The sequence below is a fragment of the Ursus americanus genome, chromosome 27 (genome assembly GCF_024610735.1).
Source record: "Ursus americanus isolate L20-20 chromosome 27, mUrsAme1.1.p, whole genome shotgun sequence".
In the NCBI taxonomy this organism is placed as follows: domain Eukaryota; kingdom Metazoa; phylum Chordata; class Mammalia; order Carnivora; family Ursidae; genus Ursus; species Ursus americanus.
In genome coordinates, this window is record NC_142153.1 from 9,506,213 (window position 1) to 9,526,931 (window position 20,719).

The 20,719-nt window shown below is 35.8% G+C and overlaps 1 protein-coding gene across 1 annotated transcript in view; it reads right to left on the reverse strand.

The window, feature by feature from the left end:
• The window catches only part of LOC148107621 (A disintegrin and metallopeptidase domain 3-like), a 119,557-nt gene that overhangs the window by 14,433 nt on the left and 84,405 nt on the right, over nt 1–20,719 (reverse strand). Inside the window, exons 15-18 of the mRNA XM_087856327.1 lie at nt 20,171–20,258; nt 19,728–19,917; nt 9,121–9,207; nt 7,340–7,454 (exon numbers count right to left, since the gene is read on the reverse strand). Of these exons, the coding sequence (XP_087712453.1) occupies nt 7,340–7,454; nt 9,121–9,207; nt 19,728–19,917; nt 20,171–20,258 (480 nt within the window). The remainder of the gene's footprint in view (nt 1–7,339; nt 7,455–9,120; nt 9,208–19,727; nt 19,918–20,170; nt 20,259–20,719) is intronic.

The following is a 20,719-nucleotide window of genomic DNA, read 5'->3' on the forward strand; positions in this document are numbered from 1 at the left end:
CAAACTGGGACCAGATGGACGTAACAGATATGTTTAAAACATTACATCCTAAAACAGCAGAATACACATTCAAGTACACCTGGGACATTCTCCAGAATAGATCACGTGTTAGGCTACAAAACGAGTCTCAACAAATTCAAAAAGATCAAAATCACACTGTGCATCTTTTCTGACCACAACACTGTGAAACTAGAAATCAACAAGAAAACATCTGGAAAGATGACAAATACACAGAAGTTCAATAACATGTCACTAAACAATGAATGGGTCAACCAGAAATAAAACAAGATATCAAAAAGTAGATAGAAACAAATGAATATGAAAACACACCAGTTTGAAACTTTGGGACATAGCAAAAACTGTTCTAAGAGAGAAGTTTATAGCAATAAGGGCAAGAAAGACACAAGAAAAACATCAAATAAAGAGAGAAGTTCAGATGGCAGAGTAGTTGGAGGACTTTATGCTTGCCTCCTCCCTTGAACTCAGCTAGATAATTATCAAATCATTCTAAACACCCAGGAAATTGATCTGGGAGACACAGTTGGAGTGCATTTGTGAGAGGCAGCACAGCCTTTCAGGGGACAAGAAAGATGGCATGCACCATTGATCTGCCCTGTTCATTAGCATAAGGGCAGAGATGCCAGCTAAGGGCAGCTAACCCCGGATGCTCACTTTTTGCTACACTTTACTAGAAAATCCGAGCACCTGCATGGTCATGTGACTGCTTTTCTGGGACAAACCAGTATCAGCTGCAGTGTGATGAAACCCTCCCCCAGAGGATCAGTGTGGGTCCTGCCACACCATGTCCTTAAATATGGAGTTTTGAAACCAGCTGTGTGCCTGAGATAAAACACAGGAGCACTGGGCAGATGGCTAGGACATAGACAGGGTGAAGGCAGGGATCTGATGCAAGCCTGGGGCAAAGAGGTGAGATTTTTCACTCTTCTGTGAGGGCTTCCTAAACAACAGGAGGCACAAACTCCCCTCTCCAGGAAAGAGGGTGGGAAGATGACATTTTTCACCCTTCCCGTCAGCACAGAGGGACTTCAGCTAGCAGCACGGCACACACAGTGAAGGCTTGAGTTGCATGCACCAAGCCATGCCCCATTGTGCTCTTCAGGTGCCTTTTTTACTAGATAAAGCATGATTGAGAGTCTGAGCAGTAGCAGGCTCCTCCCACAGAAGACAAACACAACCATCCACACATACATGCACCGGGTCTTCAGTTTCTTTCCTGACTAAGGGTCTGTTCAAATTTTCTTTTTTCCTGTTTTAGTTTTAGCAGTTTGTATGTTTCTAGGAATTTATCCACTATTTCTTCTAGATTGCCCAGTTTGTTAGCATATAATTTTTCATAATATTCTCATAATTCCTGTGGCGATCATTCTGATCTCTCTTTTCTCATTCATAATTTTATTTATTTGGGTACTCTCAAAGTGCTACAAAGCTTCAGCTCTAGAAGAAATACATACAATCAGACACAGGCTTTCCTAACACACAAAAGACAGACCCATAGACAAAAATTGAGGAATTCGTACCAAGAGAAACAAGAAAAGGTCATGGCAGGGATCTAATCAAAATAGATATAAGTAATATGCCTGAACCAGAATTTAAAACAACAAACATAAGATACTAGCTTGGTTGAGAAAACCATAGAAGAAACCAGAGAGACCCTTACCATAGAGATAAAAGACCTAAAAACTGGCCAGGCCAAAATAAAAAATGCTATTACCAAGATTCAAAGCCAACTGGATGTAATGACCGCAAGGAATAAATAAATGACACAGAAGATAAAATTATGGAAAACAATGAAGGCAAAAAGAAGAGATAAAGAAAAAGATTGGATCACAAACGTAGACTTAGTGAACTCAGTGACTCTGTAAAGCTTAATAACATCCATATTATGGGGGTCCCAGAAGAAGAAGAAAGGGAGGGAAACAGGCAGAAGTTTTATTTGAGAAGATTATAGCTGAAAATTTCCTTAATCTGGGTAAAGAAACAGACATCCAAATCCGGGAGGCACAGAGAACTCACATCAAAATCTACAAAAGATAGCCAACACCAAGACAAATCTTAGCAAAATTTGTAAAATACCGAGATAAGGAAAGAATCCTGAAAGCAGCAAGGGAAAAGAAATCCCTGACCTATAAGGGAAGACAAATCTGGTTAGCTGCAGATCTCTCCACAGAAACTGGCAGGCAAAGAAGTGGCATGATATACTCAACGTGCTGAATGGGAAAAAACGTGAAGCCAAGAATACTCTATCCAACAAGGGTCATTAAGAATAGAGGGAGAGATAAAGAGTTTTCCAGACAAACGAAAACTAAAAGAGATTGTGACCACAAACCCAGCCCTGCAAGAAAATTAAAGGGGACTCTTTGAGTGGGAAAGAAAGACCAATACCAACAAAGACTAGAAAGGAACAGAGAAATTCTTCAGAAACAACTTTACAGGTAATACCATGGCACTAAGTTCATATCTATCAATAATCACTCTGAATGTAAATGGACTATATGCTCCACTCAAAAGACACAGGGTATTGGAATGGATAACAAAATAAGACCTATGTATATGCTGCCTACAAGAGACTCATTTTAGACCTAAAGACACCTACAGGTTGAAAGTGAGGGGATGGAGAACCATCTGTGATGCTAATCTCATCAAAGGAAAGTTGGAGTACCCATACTTAAATCAGACAAACTAGATCTTTTTTTTTAAGATTTTATTTATTTATTTGACAGAAAGAGACAGCCAGCGAGAGAGGGAACACAAGCAGGGGGAGTGGGAGAGGAAGAAGCAAGCTCCCAGCAGAGAAGCCTGATGTGGGGCTCGATCCCAGAACACTGGGATCATGCCCTGAGCCGAAGGTGGGCGCTTAACAACTGTGCCACCCAGGTGCCCCTGTGACAAACTAGATCTTAAACCAAAGACTTAAACAAGAGATGAAGAGGGACACTATATGGAAAACAAGAAGATCTAAAAATTGGAAATATTTATCCCCCAATTTGGGAGCACCAAAATATATAAAACAATAACAAACATAGAGGAACTCATTGATAATGATACAATAATATAGAGGATTTTAACACCACACATACACCAATGGACATACCATCTAAACAGATAATCAACATAGAAAACAATGGCTTTAAATGACACACTGGACCAGATGGACCTAACAGATATATTCAGAGTATTTCATCTTAAAGCAACAGAATGCACATTCTTTTCATGTGTACACAAGACATTCTCCAGAATAGATCACATACCGTGTCATAAATCAGCCCTTAATAAGTACAAAAAGACTGAGATCATACCACGCATATTTTCAGATCACTCGCTATGAAACTTGAAATCAACCACAAGAAAAATTGGGTGAGACCACAAATACATGGAGATTAAAGAATATCCTACTGAAGAATGTATGGGTGAACCAGGAAATTAAAGTAGAACTTAAAAAACATACAGAAGCAAATGACAATGAAAACACCATAGTCCAGAACGTTTGGGATGGAACCAAGGCAGTCCTAAGACGGAAGTATATAGCTGGTGTAAGGTGGTATCTCAATGTGGTTTTGATTTGAATTTCCCTGATGGCTAATGTCATTGAACATTTTTTCATGTGTCTGTTAGCCATTCGTATGTCTTCATTGGAAAAGTGTCTGTTCATATCTTCTGCCCATTTTCTGATTTGATTATTTGTTTCTTGGGTATTAAGTTTGAGAAGTTCTCGTAGATCTTGGATACCAGCCTTTTATCTGTAGTGTCATTTGCAAAGAAGATGTGGTCCCTATATACGATGGAATATTACTCAGTCATCAGAAAAAATGATTACCCAACATTTGCATCAATATGGATGGGACTGAAGGAGATTATGCTAAGTGAAATAACTCAAGCAGAGAAAGACAATTATCATATGGTTTCATTCATTTGTGAAACATAAGGAATAGCAGGGAGATGGTTAGGAGAAGGAAGGGAAAAATGAAGGAGGGGTAAAGAGAGGGGGAAATGAACCAGAAGAGACTATGGATTCCAGGAAACAAACTGAAGGTTTTGGGAGTGGGGATGGGCTAGCCCGGTGAAGGGTATTTAAGGAGGGCAAATATTGCATTTAGCACTGGGTGTTATATGCAAACAATGAATCATGAAAAACGACATCAAAAACTAATGATGTACTGTATGGTGAATAATATATCCTAAAAAAAAAAAAAAAGGAAGTATATAACAATACAGGCCTACCTCAAGAAGCAAGAAAATTTTCACATACACAGCCTAACTTTACACCTAAATGAGCTAGAAAAGAACAGCAAAAGAAGCCTAAAGTCAGAAGCAAAAGGGAAATAATAAAGATTGGAACAAAAATAAATGATATAAAACAAACAAAAAAATGTAGAACAGATTGATGAAACTTAAGAGTTATTTCTTTGAAAGAATTAATAAAAATTGATAAACCCCTCCCCAGACATATCAAAAAAAAAAGAGGAAGGACCCAAATAAATAAAATCATGAATGAAAGAAGAGAGATCACAATGACCACCACAGAAATGTAAACAATTAAAGGAGAATATTATGAAAAATTATATACCAACCAACTGGGCAATTTAGAAGAAATAATGGATAAATTCCTAGAAACATACAAACTGCTAAAACTAAAACAGGAAAAAAGAAAATTTGAACAGACCCTTAGCCAGCAAAGAAATTGAATCAGTAATCAAAAATCTTCCAACAAACAAAAGTCGAGGGCCAGATGGCTTCCAGGGGAGTTTTACCAGACATTGAAAGAATTAATACCTATCCTTTTCAAACTGTTCCAAAAAATAGAAATGGCAGGAGTATTTTCAAACTCATTCTACAAGGCCAGCGTTTCCTTGACTCCAAAACCAAAGACTCCATTAAAAGGGAGAATTATGGGCCAATATCCCTGATGAACATGGATGCAAAGATTCTCAAGAAGGTACTAGCAAATCGAATTCAACAATACATTAAATTAATTATTCACCACAATAAAGTGGGATTTATTTCTGAGCTGCAGGGGTGCTTCAGTACTTGCAAATCAATGAACATGAAATGCCACACTAATAAAAGAAAGGATAAGAACCACATGCTCCTCTCAATATATTCAGAAAAAGCATTTGACAAAGTACAGCATCCATTCCTGATAAAAATCCTCAACAAAGTGGGGATAGTTGGAACATATCTCAACATCATAAAGGCCAAAGACAAAAAACACACGGCTAATATTATCCTCAATGGGGAAAAACTGAGATCTTTTCCTCTATGGTCAGGGACAAGACAGGTATGTCCACTCTCATCATTCTTATTCAATATACTACTAGAAGTCTTAGACTCAGCAATCAGAGAACAAAAAAAAAATAAAAGGCATTCAGATCGCCGAGGAAGAAGTCAACTTTCACTATTTGCAGACAACATGATACTCTATGTAGAAAACTCAAAAGACTCTACCCAAAAATTGCTGAAACTGATACAGGAATTCAGCAAAAGTGCAGGATATAAAATCAACACACAGAAATCTGTTGCATTCCTATATACCAATAGTGAAGAATCAGATAGAGATCAAGGAACTGACCCATTTATTTACAATCACACCAAAAACAATAACGTACCTAGGAATATACCTAACCAAAGAGGTGAGAGACCTATACTCTGAAAACTATAGAACACTGATGAAAGAAATTGAAGAGGACGCAAATGGAAAAGCATTCCATGCTCATGGGTTGCAATAACAACTATTGTTAAAATGTCTATTCTGCCCAAGGCAATCTACACATTTAATGCAATCCCTATCAAAATACCAACAGGATTTTTCACAGAGGTAGAACAAACAATCCTAAAATTCGTATGGAACCCCAAAAGACCCCAAATAGCCAAAGCAATCTTGAAAAAGAAAAGAAAACCTGGAGGCATCACAATTCCAGACTTCAAGTTATATTACAAAGCTGTAGTGAAGACAGTATGGTACTGGCACAAAAAGAGAGAGTACTGGCACAAAAAGAGAGACATACATCAGTGGAAAAGAATAGAGAATCCAGAAATGGACCCACAACTCTGTGGTCAACTAATCTTCGACAAGCAGGAAAGAATATCCAATGGAAAAAAGACAGTCTCTTCAACAAATGGGTCAGGAGTACTGCACAGCAACATGCAGAAGAATGACACCATACCCAAAAATAAATTCAAAATAGATGAAGACCTAAAATGAAACTAAGGATACAATTGAATTACATCTTTGAGCTGCTGAAAGTAAAAATTCTCAATGCAGAATTCTCCTTCCAGTGAGAATATACTTCACAATTTGAGACATTTTTATAAAAACATTTTAAAGACAAAAGCTGAGAATAATTGGTCACCACAAGGTACATATATATATTGTATAACACATGTAATATATATATTATATAAAATATGAAGTGATATATATATATATATATATATATATATATATATATATATATATATATAAAGGAAGTTTTTCAGTGAGAAAGAAAATAACCCACATGGAAGTTTGAACATGCCAGAAGTGTTGAAACGCCCTTGAAAACAGTAAATGGATGGGATGATGGAAATATTTATATTAAAAAATCTTTACCTTTCCATTGGCTATTTAAGGCACATGTAATAGTGTATTGTCATGTTTATATAAATATATAAGCATAAATACAAAAGCACAAATGATGGAAAGACATTAATGGAATTATATTCTAATGAGATTTTTATATTATAATATTTAGAAAACATGAATATTCTATGAAGAACATGAATACGTTTGTGAATGTTCACTAAGTAAATTTTAAAATGTTTCATATCATTTACTATCCATATGCTATGGATATAGATTTTGTTACTTTTACCTTTCAATAGTATGGTCATTTGAATGATGCAACTACACATTACAATATTTAACATGTTAAACATTTAGCACATTACAGTAGTTAACATCCTTGGAATATACAGAGTATATAATAAAACTATCAGCTATTCTGTAATTTAACTGTATTTATCTATAAAACTCTGCTGTATAAACAGAAATGTTTGGGAACCATGGTTAAAATTAAAGGTAGGCTTTTAGCATGTTCACTTCTTGATTGGAACTAAAAGCATATACAAAATTTTGATTGATAGTATGATCTGGAGCTGTACTGTTTAATATAGTTGTCACTGGCTACAAATGGCTACTTAAATTTAAATTAAATAAAGTAAGAAATTTTAGTTCTTTAGTTGCACTATCGACATGTCAAGTGCTCAACAGCCACATAGTCAGTGGGCACCATTTCTATAAGTAGAGAAAGCTCTACTGAAGCACAGTGATCTAGATACTAACCCTGTGGATACCAAAACCCATCATCATAACTTCCTCCTGGTGATAATGGTGCTGGTTCACAAATTGGAGGAGAATATCCAACATCACAGTGACAATTAAGCAAATTATTGCAAACCTAAAACAAAAAAACAAACAAAAAATTATAAACATTTTAGGTACAATGCAAAAATTAAATACATCATTTGTGACTGTTAGTCAATGTAAGTTATTTAAAAATGATCACTTCATACATTATAGTTTTTATTTTAATGTGGAAATTAATTTTTACAATAAAATGTAATATAATAAATGTCTTTGCAATATCTTTTCAATGTCATAGACACTTCCTCTTTGTCTCTTCTATTTTTAAATAGCAATAAATAACACTCTGATACGATGAAAATGCCTTATTCTACAAAGGCATAGAAATTATGAATCTAGAAATTATAAAATAATGGGAGTTGGCATATATTATGAATTGTGCTAGATTTTTAAAAAATGCCTGTGGTAAGAGCCAACTTTTACAAAATATTGGGGGGGAAAACATAAAGGAAAAAACTTGCTTAACTAACACAGATAACAAAATGTATTTTGCTAGAAATAGAAAGGCCAGAAAATATCTATAAATGTGATCAGGTGGATGAATCAAAACGGTCAGAAGCAGAAGAGAGAATCTAGAAATAGATTCATGCAGAAATTAAATTTAAACTAAGTAAGAAAGGAAAGAAACAGAAAGGAAACTGTTAATGATAGGACATGTAAGTGATTTGGGAGAAAATTTTGATACAAATCATGCAGGGAGGTCAATGTTTTCCTACATTATTATATAAAATGTGAAGCAACAATATGGCAGGAGACACCAGTCACAAAGTTAAAGCCAAATGCAGACTTGGGAAAATCTACAAAATTTCTATACCCTGGTAGATAATTTCACAACGGTAAATATGAGGATCCTCCATACATGCTTAAGACCTGTAGCTTTATTTCTTACCTAATGCAAATTAACAATAGGTTTAGAATGTGAGAAGAGATTTTAAAAACTGAGAAGCTAGTCTGGCTAGAAGTTGAGAAAATGCACATTTTCATTCATGACAGTTGAGAGCAAAAACTGGTATAACATTTTTTAAAAAAATAATATTTCTGAAAATTTAAATGGTGCATAAATTTGACCCATCAGATTTCATTGCTAATAATTTAAGAAACCAGGTAATTGTGCAAGGGTGAATGTACAACAATGTCCATTACACCATTATTTCCATTAATTAAGTAAAAATTTGACATTATCTAAAAGTCCATTGGTAAATGAGGTTTCAAATATAGTATGGAAGAGACATACATGGAAATAAATTGAAGCTATTAAAGGACAAAAGAGATCTGAGTGGACAAGAAAGTCTTCTCTCACAAAAATATTAGATTATAATATGTGTAATATAAATATATTAAGTCTGTGTGTTTAAACATATCAGTACACGTACATTCAATTATAAGCAAAATTTATATAAGCATGTATAAATAAACATTTGTAATGTTCAATAAACCCATTTCCAAAATTCATACTGGAGTATGTGCATACTGCCCTTTAGTACAAAGTTTGACATTTATTAACCGATGAGGCCTATAATAATCTGAACACATGAATCATATGCATACGTATATGTAATGGAATCCACTTTCCTTATTTAACTGTAAGTTTCTAAAAGAAATTTCCACATCAAATAATTCTGAACTTTATTACTATCCTGGAAAAAGTTCTGACATGGATATTAAACGTTATACGTAAAAATAAAGGAAATATTACATACCCCATGTCCACTGCAATTTCTTTCTGATTGACAGTTGGGTCTATTTGGGTAGCTACTGGCCTCTTGGCAGACTCCACGATAACAATACTAAAATGTTAAAACAAGCAACAACAAAATTTTAAAGTGAAGAGTTGAGCAATTGTACTTGGTACAAAAATCAGATGCACAAGATAGATAAAGATACAACACACACCCCCAACACACACACACACACACACACACACACACACACACCAGATGAATCTGGATTTCATGACACCTACTCCTTCTAATAAAAGACACTGGGAGTCCAAATGGCATGTCATTACACTACCACATATAGAATTCTGAGAATGAGATACTATTTTTTCCCCATGAGGGAGCACAGCTGTGAGTTTACTGATACTAATTGGCATAAGAACAAATATAGCCAACTTTTACTGACCATTTGTAATGAGCTAGGATCTGTCTCTGCATTTTCTATGCACTTTTATAATATATACTCAGATTGGCCCTATGAATAAGATGTTTTTATCCTCATTTTATATTTGATAAAAATAAATGTACTCTTTTAAGGTCATGCATGAGTTACTGACAGGCCCAACATTCAGTGCAAGAACCACTTTAGTCTCAGAGCCACATATTTATTGATCAATGCTAAATATCAGTGTTCCTGTCATTTTTATATTTATTTCCAACATTAACGACAGTGTCTCTTATCTTTCACATTAGCGGTGTGACCCAGTGCAAGTTATTTAATCCCAGCAATTTGTTAGACAGAAAAGGATAAAAGCAATGTTTGGCACATAGTAAATGCTCACTAATACAAGATACTGTTTAACTATTTGTTTATTTCCTTCATTTTCATGTAGACTTTAAGTGCTTATTCCTCTATCCAAATTTTAGTTTAATCTGAATATCTTTGGGGTATTTTCTAAGATTATCTGCTGGTTTTTCTCAGGTTATCTGATAGAGTATCCACTATACGATAAACAGTCTCAAAAATCATTATTTTCTATTACCATTAACCTATTATCATCATAAAGAACAGAATATCAGCTTGTTCATTAACTGAAAGGGCTCTGATGAAGACAGCAAGAATAACAAAATGTTGGACAAGCCAGCATTACCTGTTCACAAAACCATCTTCATTCTAGTTCTCCTTAAACATGGTCATGAGGCAATAATAAACTAGTCATATTTCACTGGGTTGTCTTTAGGGGAAAAACAATCCAGGGAAAGTTAAGACCCATGCTTCTGATACAATTTCCTTCAAGTAAACAGTTTCTAGCTGGTTCCTTTGTAATGACAGCAAAAGCAAGAGACACTATAAAAGTACTTAGCCCTGGGCAATGGTTGGGGTGATGTTTTGAATATAAACTAATCTAGGAGACTTCCTTTTTGAACAAGAGACACAAAGAGTGTCCCAGAAGCAGTCACAACATGGTTCAAAGAAAAGGAAAAACAACAACAACAGCATAAGTAAATACATATTTCCTAAAGAGAAATGTCTAGATTATATAAGCATATTTTCTTATAGTCCCAGGTATGAGTAAGAAAAAGGCAGTTAATTTTATTTACTTATTCAATGATTAGCTTATCTAACTTTGGACAATTAAATGCCCCAAACATACCCTTCTTCAAGTTTAAAATGAATGTGCTGAGGTGTGTTTATTTTCCCTACCCTACTTATGTGAGCTAGAAATCACTTTGATAAAATATTCTTCTAAATCTTACAAATAATAAATAGAAAATAAAAAAAGCTTTCTATCATATCCAATATTAAGCAAACTTGCATTGTTGAAATAATGCTTATCTCCATGTAATGTACTTTTAAATGCTTTTAAATATTATCAATGCCACAATATCATGCTAGGACTCCTTCTAAAAACTTCATTTTTTACCTACTTCCAAAGCTAGAATTTCAAAGACACAAAGTCACAGTGCTGCTACAATCTTGGCTTGGGAAGGACCAGCAAGACAACTTAAGCCAAAAAACACAATCTACATCTTAGTAAAAATCACAATCCACAAAATTTCCATATGCAATCCAAACCATAGAAATGCATGTTTTGTAGGTTTTGCCCTGATTTCTCACTCATTATATTGGAAATATATGGCCACATCATTAAAATTATTCACAAATGTCACTGTACAAAGAAATGTAGTGTTCTGTTATCTTACCAACCTACAGTTGGCATTTAATGTCTTTGCTTTATTTTCTATTGTATGTCACATCATAATTGCTCTATACAAATGCATATTTCCTAATATCTAAAAATTTATTTATTATTACATTAGAAATGCATTGAAAAGTATGTTAATATATTAACTCTTTACACATTTTTTTAGGTAGGCTCCATGCCAAGGACAGGGCTAGAACTGGTGATCCTGGGATCACCCCAAGCTGAGATCATGAGTCATATGCTTACCTGACTGACCCACCCAGAAGCCCCACTCTTGACACATTTCTAAATCACTTCTCAGAAAGCTAATTTATACTTCTTTTAGGATGATAGTAAGTTATGCTTCTCACCATGAAATATTATTTTCAATGCCCAAATAACACAAAAATAATGGTTGGATATTCATTTGCTTTGTATTTATTTAATAACAAGTTAGGTGGAACATTTTCATATTCCTTAGTCATATGCTCAATTTCATGAGTTTTTTTTTGCACTGATATGTATTGGGGTGTGTGTGTTTGTGCAAATGCACATATACATAATTTACACACATGCTGATATATATATATAGAGAGAGAGATATGTATATATATAAATATTATGATATACATATATGTTATGTAGTGTTTTCTTTGACACTAGCTGGGTGTCCAACAATTCCAAGTAACTCAATTCTGACACTATTTGGAGTTAAAATCACATTCCACAACTTAAAAACTCGGTGCCACAAGACTCACTCCATTTCAGATACCACATGCAAATCCCAGACTACCTGCATTTGTGACCATCTGGCTATAAACTGGAGGTTCCCATGGTGCCCTGCTCAGGTTTGATAATTTCCTTATTTGGCTCACAGACTCAAGAAATCATTTTACTTATGTTTACCAGTTTATTATATAGCATACAACTCAGCAACAGCTAAATGGAAGAAATGCATATATTGGGTGCCAGAGGGCAAGGAAGATGTCATAGCATCCAGGACATCTGTAAACATCTCATCATTGCAGGAAGTTGATTTGTTCACCAACTTAGAAAGTCTCTGAATTTCAGTGTTCAAAACTTACTTTTTATCAAGTTCAATCTCCAGCCACACCACTTTTCCTACTTAGAGGTCTGTGAGTGCAGATAAAAGAGCCAACTCTCTAACATTTGGTCTTTTTGATAACCAGCCCATCCTAAAGCAATCTAGAGGTTCCACCCTAAGTCACCTCATTAGCATAAACTCAGGTTTGGTTGGGAGCAGACAAATAACAGAAAACATTCCTATCACACAGGAAGTTCCAAGGGGATTTAGATGCTCTATGCCAGAAACCAGGGACAAAGACCAAATTATTTTATTATTTTTATTTTATTTTATTTTATTTTATTTTATTTTATTTTATTTTATTTTATTTTATTTTATTTTATTTTATTTTATTCTAATTATACAGCAATACTTGCCCTCCTTACTACCCATCACGGGGCCAAACCATCCACCACCCACCTCTCCTCTGAAACCCTCAGTTGGTTTCCCAGAGTCCATAGTATCTCATGGTTCATCTCACTCTTTGATTCCCCCCCTTCATTTTCCCCTTCCTCTCTTAATGTCCTCCATGCTATTTCTTATGTTCCACATATAAGTGAAACCATATGATAATTGTCTTTCTCTGCTTGATTTATTTCACCCAGCATAACACCCTACAGTTCCATTCATGTCGATGCAAATGGTGGGTATTCATGCTTTCTGATGGCTGAGTAATATTCCATTGAATATATGGACCACATCTTCTTTATCCATTCATCACCTGAAGGGCATCCCTGCTCCTTCCACAGTTTGGCTATTGTGGACAATGCTGGTATGAACATTGGGGTGCATTTGCCCCTTCTTTTCACTACATCTGTACCTTTGGAGTTAATACCCAGTAATGCAATTGCTGGATCATAGGGTAGCTCTATTTTTAACTTTTTGAGAAACCTCCAAACTCTTTTCCAAAGTGGTTGTACCAAATTGCATTCCCACTGACAGTGTATTAGGGTTCCCATTTCTCCACATCCTCACCAACATTTTTTTGTTTCTTGCTTTGTCAATTTTTGCCATTCTAACTGGTATAACGTGGTATCTCAATGTGGTTTTGATTTAAATTTCCCTGATGGCTAAAGATGTTAACATTTTTTCATGTGTCTGTTAGCCATTCATATGTCTTCTTCGGAGAAGTGTCTGTTCATGTCGTCTGCCCATATTTTGACTTATTTGTTTTTTGCGTGTTGAGTTTGAGAAGTTCTTTATAGATCTTGGATAGCAGCCCTTTAAATGTAATGTCATTTGCAAATATCTTCTCCCATTGCATGGGTTGCCTCTTTGTTTTGTTGACTGTTACCTTCGCTGTGCAGAAGCTTTTTATCTTGATGAAGTCCCACAAGTTCATTTTTGCTTTTGTTTCCCTTGCCTTTGGAGACTTGTCTTGAAAGAAGTTCTTGTGGCCGTTGTTGAAGAGGTCAGTGCCTATGTTCTCCTCTAGGATTTTGATGGATTCCTCTCTCACCTTGACTCTTTCATCCATTTAGAGTTTATCTTTGTGTATGGTGTAAAAGAATCATCGAGTTTCATTCTTCTATATATAGCTGTCCAATTTTCCCAGCACCATTTATTGAAGAGACTGTCTTTTTTTCCACTGGATGTTTTTTCCTGCTGTATCAAAGATTAGCTGCCCAAAGAGCCGAGGGTCCATTTCTGGGTTCTCTATTCTGTTCCATTGAACTACGTGTCTGTTTTTGTGCCAGTCCATGCTGTCTTGGTGATCACAGCATTGTAATATAGTTTGAAATCAGGCAACGTGATGCCCCCAGCTTTGTTTTTCTTTTTCAACATTTCCTTGGCAATTCAGGGTCTTTTCTGGTTCCATACGAATTTTAGGATTGTTTGTCCCAGCACTTTGAAAAATGCCATTGGTATTTTGATCGGGATGGCATTGAAAGTATAGATCACTCTGGGTAGTACAGACATTTTTAACAAGTTTGTTCTTCTGATCATAAGCAAGGAATGTTTTTCCATCTTTTTGTGTCTTCTTATATTTCTTTCATAAGTGTTCTGTAGTTTCTACAGTATAGGTCCTTTACCTATTTCCTTAGGTTTATTCCAAGGTATCTTATGGTTTTGGCTATTTTAAATGGAATCAACTCCCTAATTTCTCTTTCTATAGTTACATTGTTAGTGTATAGGAAAGGAACTGATTTCTGTGCATTGATTTTTTTATCCTGCCACATTACTGAATTGCTATATGAGTTCTAGTAATTTGAAAGTGGAGTCTTTTGGGTTATCCACATAAAGTATCATGTCATCTGTGAAGAGAGAGATTTTGACTACTTCTTTGCCACATTGGATACATTTTATTTCTTTTTGTTGTGTGATTGTTGAGGCTTAGACTTCTAGTACTATGTTGAACAATAGTGGTGAAAGTGGGCATCCTTGTCGTGTTTCTGATCTTAAGGGAAAGGCTTTCAGCTTTTCCCCATTGAGAATGATATTTGCTGTGGTCTTTGCATGGATGGTTTTTATGAAATTGAGGAATGGTCCCTCTATGCCTACACTCTGAAGAGTTTTAATCAGGAAAGGATGCTGTATTTTGTCAAAGGCTTTTTCTGCATCCATTGAGAGGATCATATGGTTCCTGTCTCTTCTCTTATTAATGTGTTCTCTCACACTGATTGATTTGAGAATGCTGAACCATACTTGCATCCCAGGGATAAATCCCACCTTGTTATGATGGATAATCCATTTAATGTATTGTTGAATCCTATTAGCTAGGATCTTCTTGAGTATTTTGGAGTTCATATTCATCAGGGATATTGGTCTGTAATTCTCCTTTTGGATGGGGTCTTTGCCTGGTTTTGGGATCAAGATAAAGCTGGCCTCATAGAATGAGATTGGAAGTTTTCCTTCTGTTTCTATTTTTTGGAACAGTTTCAGGAGAATAGGTATTATTTCATCTTTGAATGTTTGGTAGAATTCCCCAGGGAATCCATCAGGCCCTGGACTCAGTTTTTTGGGGAGGTTTTTGATGACCACTTTAATTTCTTTACTGGTTATTGATCTATTCAGATTGTCCATTTCTTCCAGTTTCAGTCTTCGTAGTTTATAGGTTTCTGGGAAGGCCTCCATTTCTTCCAGGTTGCTTAATGTATTGGCATATAGTTGTTGATAATAATTTCTAATAATTGTTTCTATTTCCTTGGTGTTAGTTGTGATCTCTCCCATTTCATTCATAATTTTATTAATTTTGGTCCTTTTTTTTTTTGGATAAGTCTGGCCAGTAGTTTATTGCTCTTATTACTTCTTTCAAAGAACTAGCTTCTAGTTTCATTGATTGGTTCTCCTATTCTTTTGTTCTCTATTTCATTGATTTCTGCTCTAATTTTTATTATTTCTCTTCTCCTGCTTCGTTTAGGCTTTATTTGCTGTTCTTTCTCCAGCTCCTTTAGGTGTAAGGTTAGTTTATGTATTCAGGATTTTTCTATTTTTTGAGTGAGGCTTGGATGGCTATGTATTTCCCCCTTAGGACCACGTATGCAGTATCCCATAGGTTTTGGACCAATGTGTTTTCATTCTCATTAGTTTCCATGAATTGTTTAAGTTCTCTTTAACTTCCTGGTTGACTCAAACATTCTTAAGCAGGATGATCTTAGCTACCAAGTATTTGAATTTCTTCCAAATTTTTTCTTGTGATTGAGTTCTAGTTTCAAAGCACTGTGGTCTGAGAATATGCAGGGAACAATCTCAGTCTTTTGGTATCAGTTGAGAACTGATATGTGACCCAGTATGTGGTCTATTCTGGAGAAAGTTCCATGTGCATTTGAGAGGAATGAGTATTCTTTTGTTCTAGGGTGGAATATTCTGTATTTATCTGTGTGGTCCATCTGCTCCAGTGTGTAATTAATTCAAAGCACTTGTTTCTTTGTTGATTTTATGCTTAAATGATCTGTCTAGTGCTGACAGTGAAGTGTTGAGATCCCCCACTATTAACATATTATTATTAATATGGCTTATGTAGTTGGCTGCTCCCTTGTTGGGCCCATAGATAATTACAATTGTTAGATCTTCTGGTTGGATACACCCTTTAAGAATGGTATAGTGTCCTTCTGTATCTCTAACTGCAGTCTTTAGCTTGAAATCTAATTTATCTGAGATGAGAATTGCTACCCCAGCTTTCTTTTGAGGTCTGTTGGCATGAAAAATTGTTCTCCATCCCCTCACTTTCAGTCTGGAGATAACTTTAGGTTCAAAATGAGTCTCTTATAGACAGCATATGGATGGGTCACATCTTTTTATCCAATCTGCAACCTTGTGCCATTTCATGGGAGCATTTAGGTTGTTCACATTGAGAGTGACTATTAAAAAATAGGATTTTATTGTCATCATGTTCTCCGTAAAATCCTTGTTTGTATAGGTTGTCTCTGTAAATTTCTGTTCTATATCACTCTTGGGGTCTTTCTTCTTTTATAGAACCCCCCCCCCCTTAATAAATTGCAGGGCCGGCTTGGTGGTCACATATTCTTTCAGTTTCTGCCATTCTTGGAAGCTCCTTGTTTCTCCATCCATTCTGAATGTATCCTTGGCTGCATGTTCTTCTCATTCACTACCCTGAATATGTCTTGCCAGCCCTTTCTGGCTTGCCAGGTCTCTGTGGACAGGTCTGCCATTATTCTGATGTTCCTCCCTCTGTACCTAAAGAAATCTCTTCCCCCTCACTGCTTTCTAGATTGTTTCCTTGGATCTAAGATTTGCAAATTGTACTATTATATGTCGTGGTGTCGGTCTGCTCTCATTGATTTTGGGAAGGGTCCTCTCTGCCCCTTGGACATGAATGCTTATTTCCTTCCCCAGATTAGGGGAGTTTTCTGCTATAATTTGCTCAAATATATCTTCTAGACCTCTCTCTCTCTCCACCCCTTCAGAGATCCCAGAAATTCTGATATTGGAATGCTTCATTGACTCATTAATCTCTCTCAGTTTGATCCCTTGGGTTTAAAACTGTTTTTCGCATGCCACCTCAGGTTCCTTCTTTTCTATCATCTTATCCTCTAGTTTACAAATTTGTTCTTTTGCCTCGTTTACCCTAGCAGTCAGATTATCCTGATTAGACTGTATTTCATTCATATCATTTTTCAGTTCATCTTGATTAGATTTCATTTTTGCCCTTAGAGATTCTATATTGTTGTTAATATTTTTCTCAAGCCTAGATATCACCCTCATAACTCTGAAGTCTATTTCTGACATCTTGGTTATATCCATATCCATTAGTTCTGTGGCAGAGGCCACAGTCGCTGCTTCTTTTCTTTGTTGGTGATTCCTTCTCTTAGTCATTCTGTTGAGGGATGGTTGAGGGAACGTACAGAGTCCAAAGAATTAAGCCCAACCCAAGCAAGATGCACCTGTTTTATAGGGACCTTATGGTTGTCAGCCTCTTGTTCTTCCAGCATGTCTTCTGGCAGAGGGGCCTGCAGTGCTGTTACTCTGGCATCCCTGTTTGGGCAGAGTTGCCCTACCCACTGTGGGGGGGATGGGCTCAATGAAAACTGGTTTTGGAGGGCTTTTGTTCTCTGGTGGCTTTCCCTGGCAGCTTTCCATGTCTCTTCTGAGAGTTACAGTAGAAGTGACCACATCCAAACCTCTGTCTTAGAACAGAGAGATCACAGTCTGCTCTTCACAAGCTCTCCAGGCCACAGTGTCTCCGTTTCTGTCTGTGCTGCTAAACACGGCAGTCTCCTGACTTGTGCACCCCACAGCAGCACTCCCAGCTGTCACTCCCAGGGCAGGGCGCGTCTCTGCCCTTTGTGCTTCTAAAACCACAAGTTATCCCCGGTTCACACGTGTGCCCCCATAGCTCCAGGTTTCAGTCTGGGGGGCTGCCCTAAAAGCCTTTCCCTGCCACTACCGGTCTGCGAGTCTGTGCTCAGTCCCCAGCACAGGAGGCTTTGCCTTCCCCGTGCAAGTTCACAGAGGGTCCCTCCCCCCTTCTGTTTATCTTCTGATATCTACCCACAGAATCACAGCTCCCTGCTTCATACCGCAAGACCAACCGTCAGAGATATTGTATTTGTAGAGATCCAGATATAGCTTCTTATATCTCAGGCTGATTTCACAGGTATTCTGAATAGTCTGGTTAAATTTCCAGCTCAGTTCAGGGGACTGGTTGAAACAGGGTCCCCTACTTCCCCACCATCTTTTTTCCTCCCCTCTATGTGGATTTCTTGAGTATTGATGATGTACAACAAATTGTCCTAGAGGACCAGCTGGATGTCCCAGCAGCAGTGGGAGATCCTCAGCCAGCAGACCAAATTATTTTTGTGTTACACCACACACACACACACACACACACACACACATGCACACACACACACACACTCTTAGTGTATATTAATGAATGATTAAATAAGTTAATAAATTTATGTATTTACTCCATCATAGTTATAGTAAATATTTTTTCAGTTTAAATTATCTTTGAAAGGATGACATATTACTATATAGTGTAGTCAGTTACTAGTATGTTCCTCTGCAACTACATCATCATTTTCATGTCAGAATAAACTTATCTCAAGTTTACTAGTTACTTCCATTTTCTGCTTTATTTTCATTTCTTAAAATATTATATCTCAAAGTAAATATTTAAATTAAAATGTGAGATAATTGTGTACTTTTCTTCCTTTGATCAACTAATTTTTTAATGGTACCAGTTTAAAAATATTTTATTCTGTTTCTGAAAATTTTTAAGAAAAAAATAGACAAAGCTTATACTCTGTTTTATTATTGTGTCTTGTGGAAAGGCCAAATTTTTAACATATATTATGCTTTTGGAGGAAAAATTAGGCAAGATGGCCAATGAGAAAATAAATGTTTTAGTTTAATTATAGTCAAATTAATTATCCTTGAGACTTACAGAAAGATGAAATTCTTGGTTTTTTTTTTTTTTTTGGCTTTCCTTGTTATTCTTATTAGTCAGGTTGTTCTCACATAGTTTCTTGGTGTATTATCTGTACTTTTATGTTCTTTGTTTACACAAATTTTTTAAAGATCAGATCCTGGCTTAACAGAGAGATTTAGATTCTCAAGTGTGAGAACACAAGTTTAAATATAGCAAAATTTATAATAAAACAATGATAGTGAAGCAATAAAAATTCTGATGTTTGAATTTGATGATCATGATACAGTAACCAAAATTTGTAACATTAATTATAAATGAAAACTCTTTAGGTCTCTCTCCTTCTCTCCCTCTCTCCAGGAGGAACAGTTCTATATCTCAGTGTAGATTCACTATGTCCATGGGAGGAAGTGAGTTCAGGGTTTTCCCAGACCGCCATCTTGGACGTCATCCTCTCTCTCTTTTTTTCTCTCTCTCATGCACAAGCACTTACATACACAGACACTCAGATACAAACATATATGGAATGAAGTAAAATTTTTTTTACCTTATTTACTCCACACATAGTGCCATTGTTCATTCTGGTAGCATCCACAACTGAACCTCTTGCTTCAGGTCTTAAATACCCTGACAAACAGATATGGCCTCCAAGGTAAGTATATTGAACATCATAATTTGTTACTAGTACTATTTTTGAATGTGTCCAGTGACAAACTATCGTTCCACAAAGGGTATTCCTGGCAATAAAAGGCAGAGAAAAAGCTCATATGTCACTTAGAGACACAATATGTTTAGTAAATAACAGTTCAAAGCATGAAGAGAATTCAAAATATTACTCAAATTGTAACATCAAAGTTATTCAGAGCATACATCATCTTATAAAGTATAACAAATTCATCTGTATATATGAGGTCCATCTCTCATTTGTATTAACTTATTTTTGAACACACACACATGCATTTGAAAAAGTAAGGTTATCTAAATACACACCCAAAATCACATTTTTTTCCACAGTTTCCAAAAATATCTTGTTGAAAATTCACTTCTTGTGTACATAGATAAGTAGAAACTTTAGCAACTGAAAATATAAAGTTACAATTACTCATTTTAATAAAAATTAATATAGGGACATCTAGACAGTAGCAGTGCTCAGTCAGGGTCATCTACTATAAATTTTTAGTGTCGTCTCTGGCCATAAAAGGAGAAACACTAAAAACTACCCACTTGAGAAAAGGAAAATTATATCATAGGCAGAAATGATTAAGAAAGCAGTCATTTGCTCTCTTATCTACAATTCTAATATTCTACTCTTCTTCGCACCAATCACCTGAAATTTGATTAATACCTTTTTTTTTGTCCTGTACTTATTAGGTCTATTTTGCCTCTTTACATAGTTCAATGTCACATTGATTCACAATTTTAATTTCAAATTAGAATTTACACAAACAATACCTTTTATGATGGCTATTGGGTGGATTACTGACTTTAGAAAAATACAGTTTGAAAATGAACCCCAGAAAAAAAAGATACAACTATTAC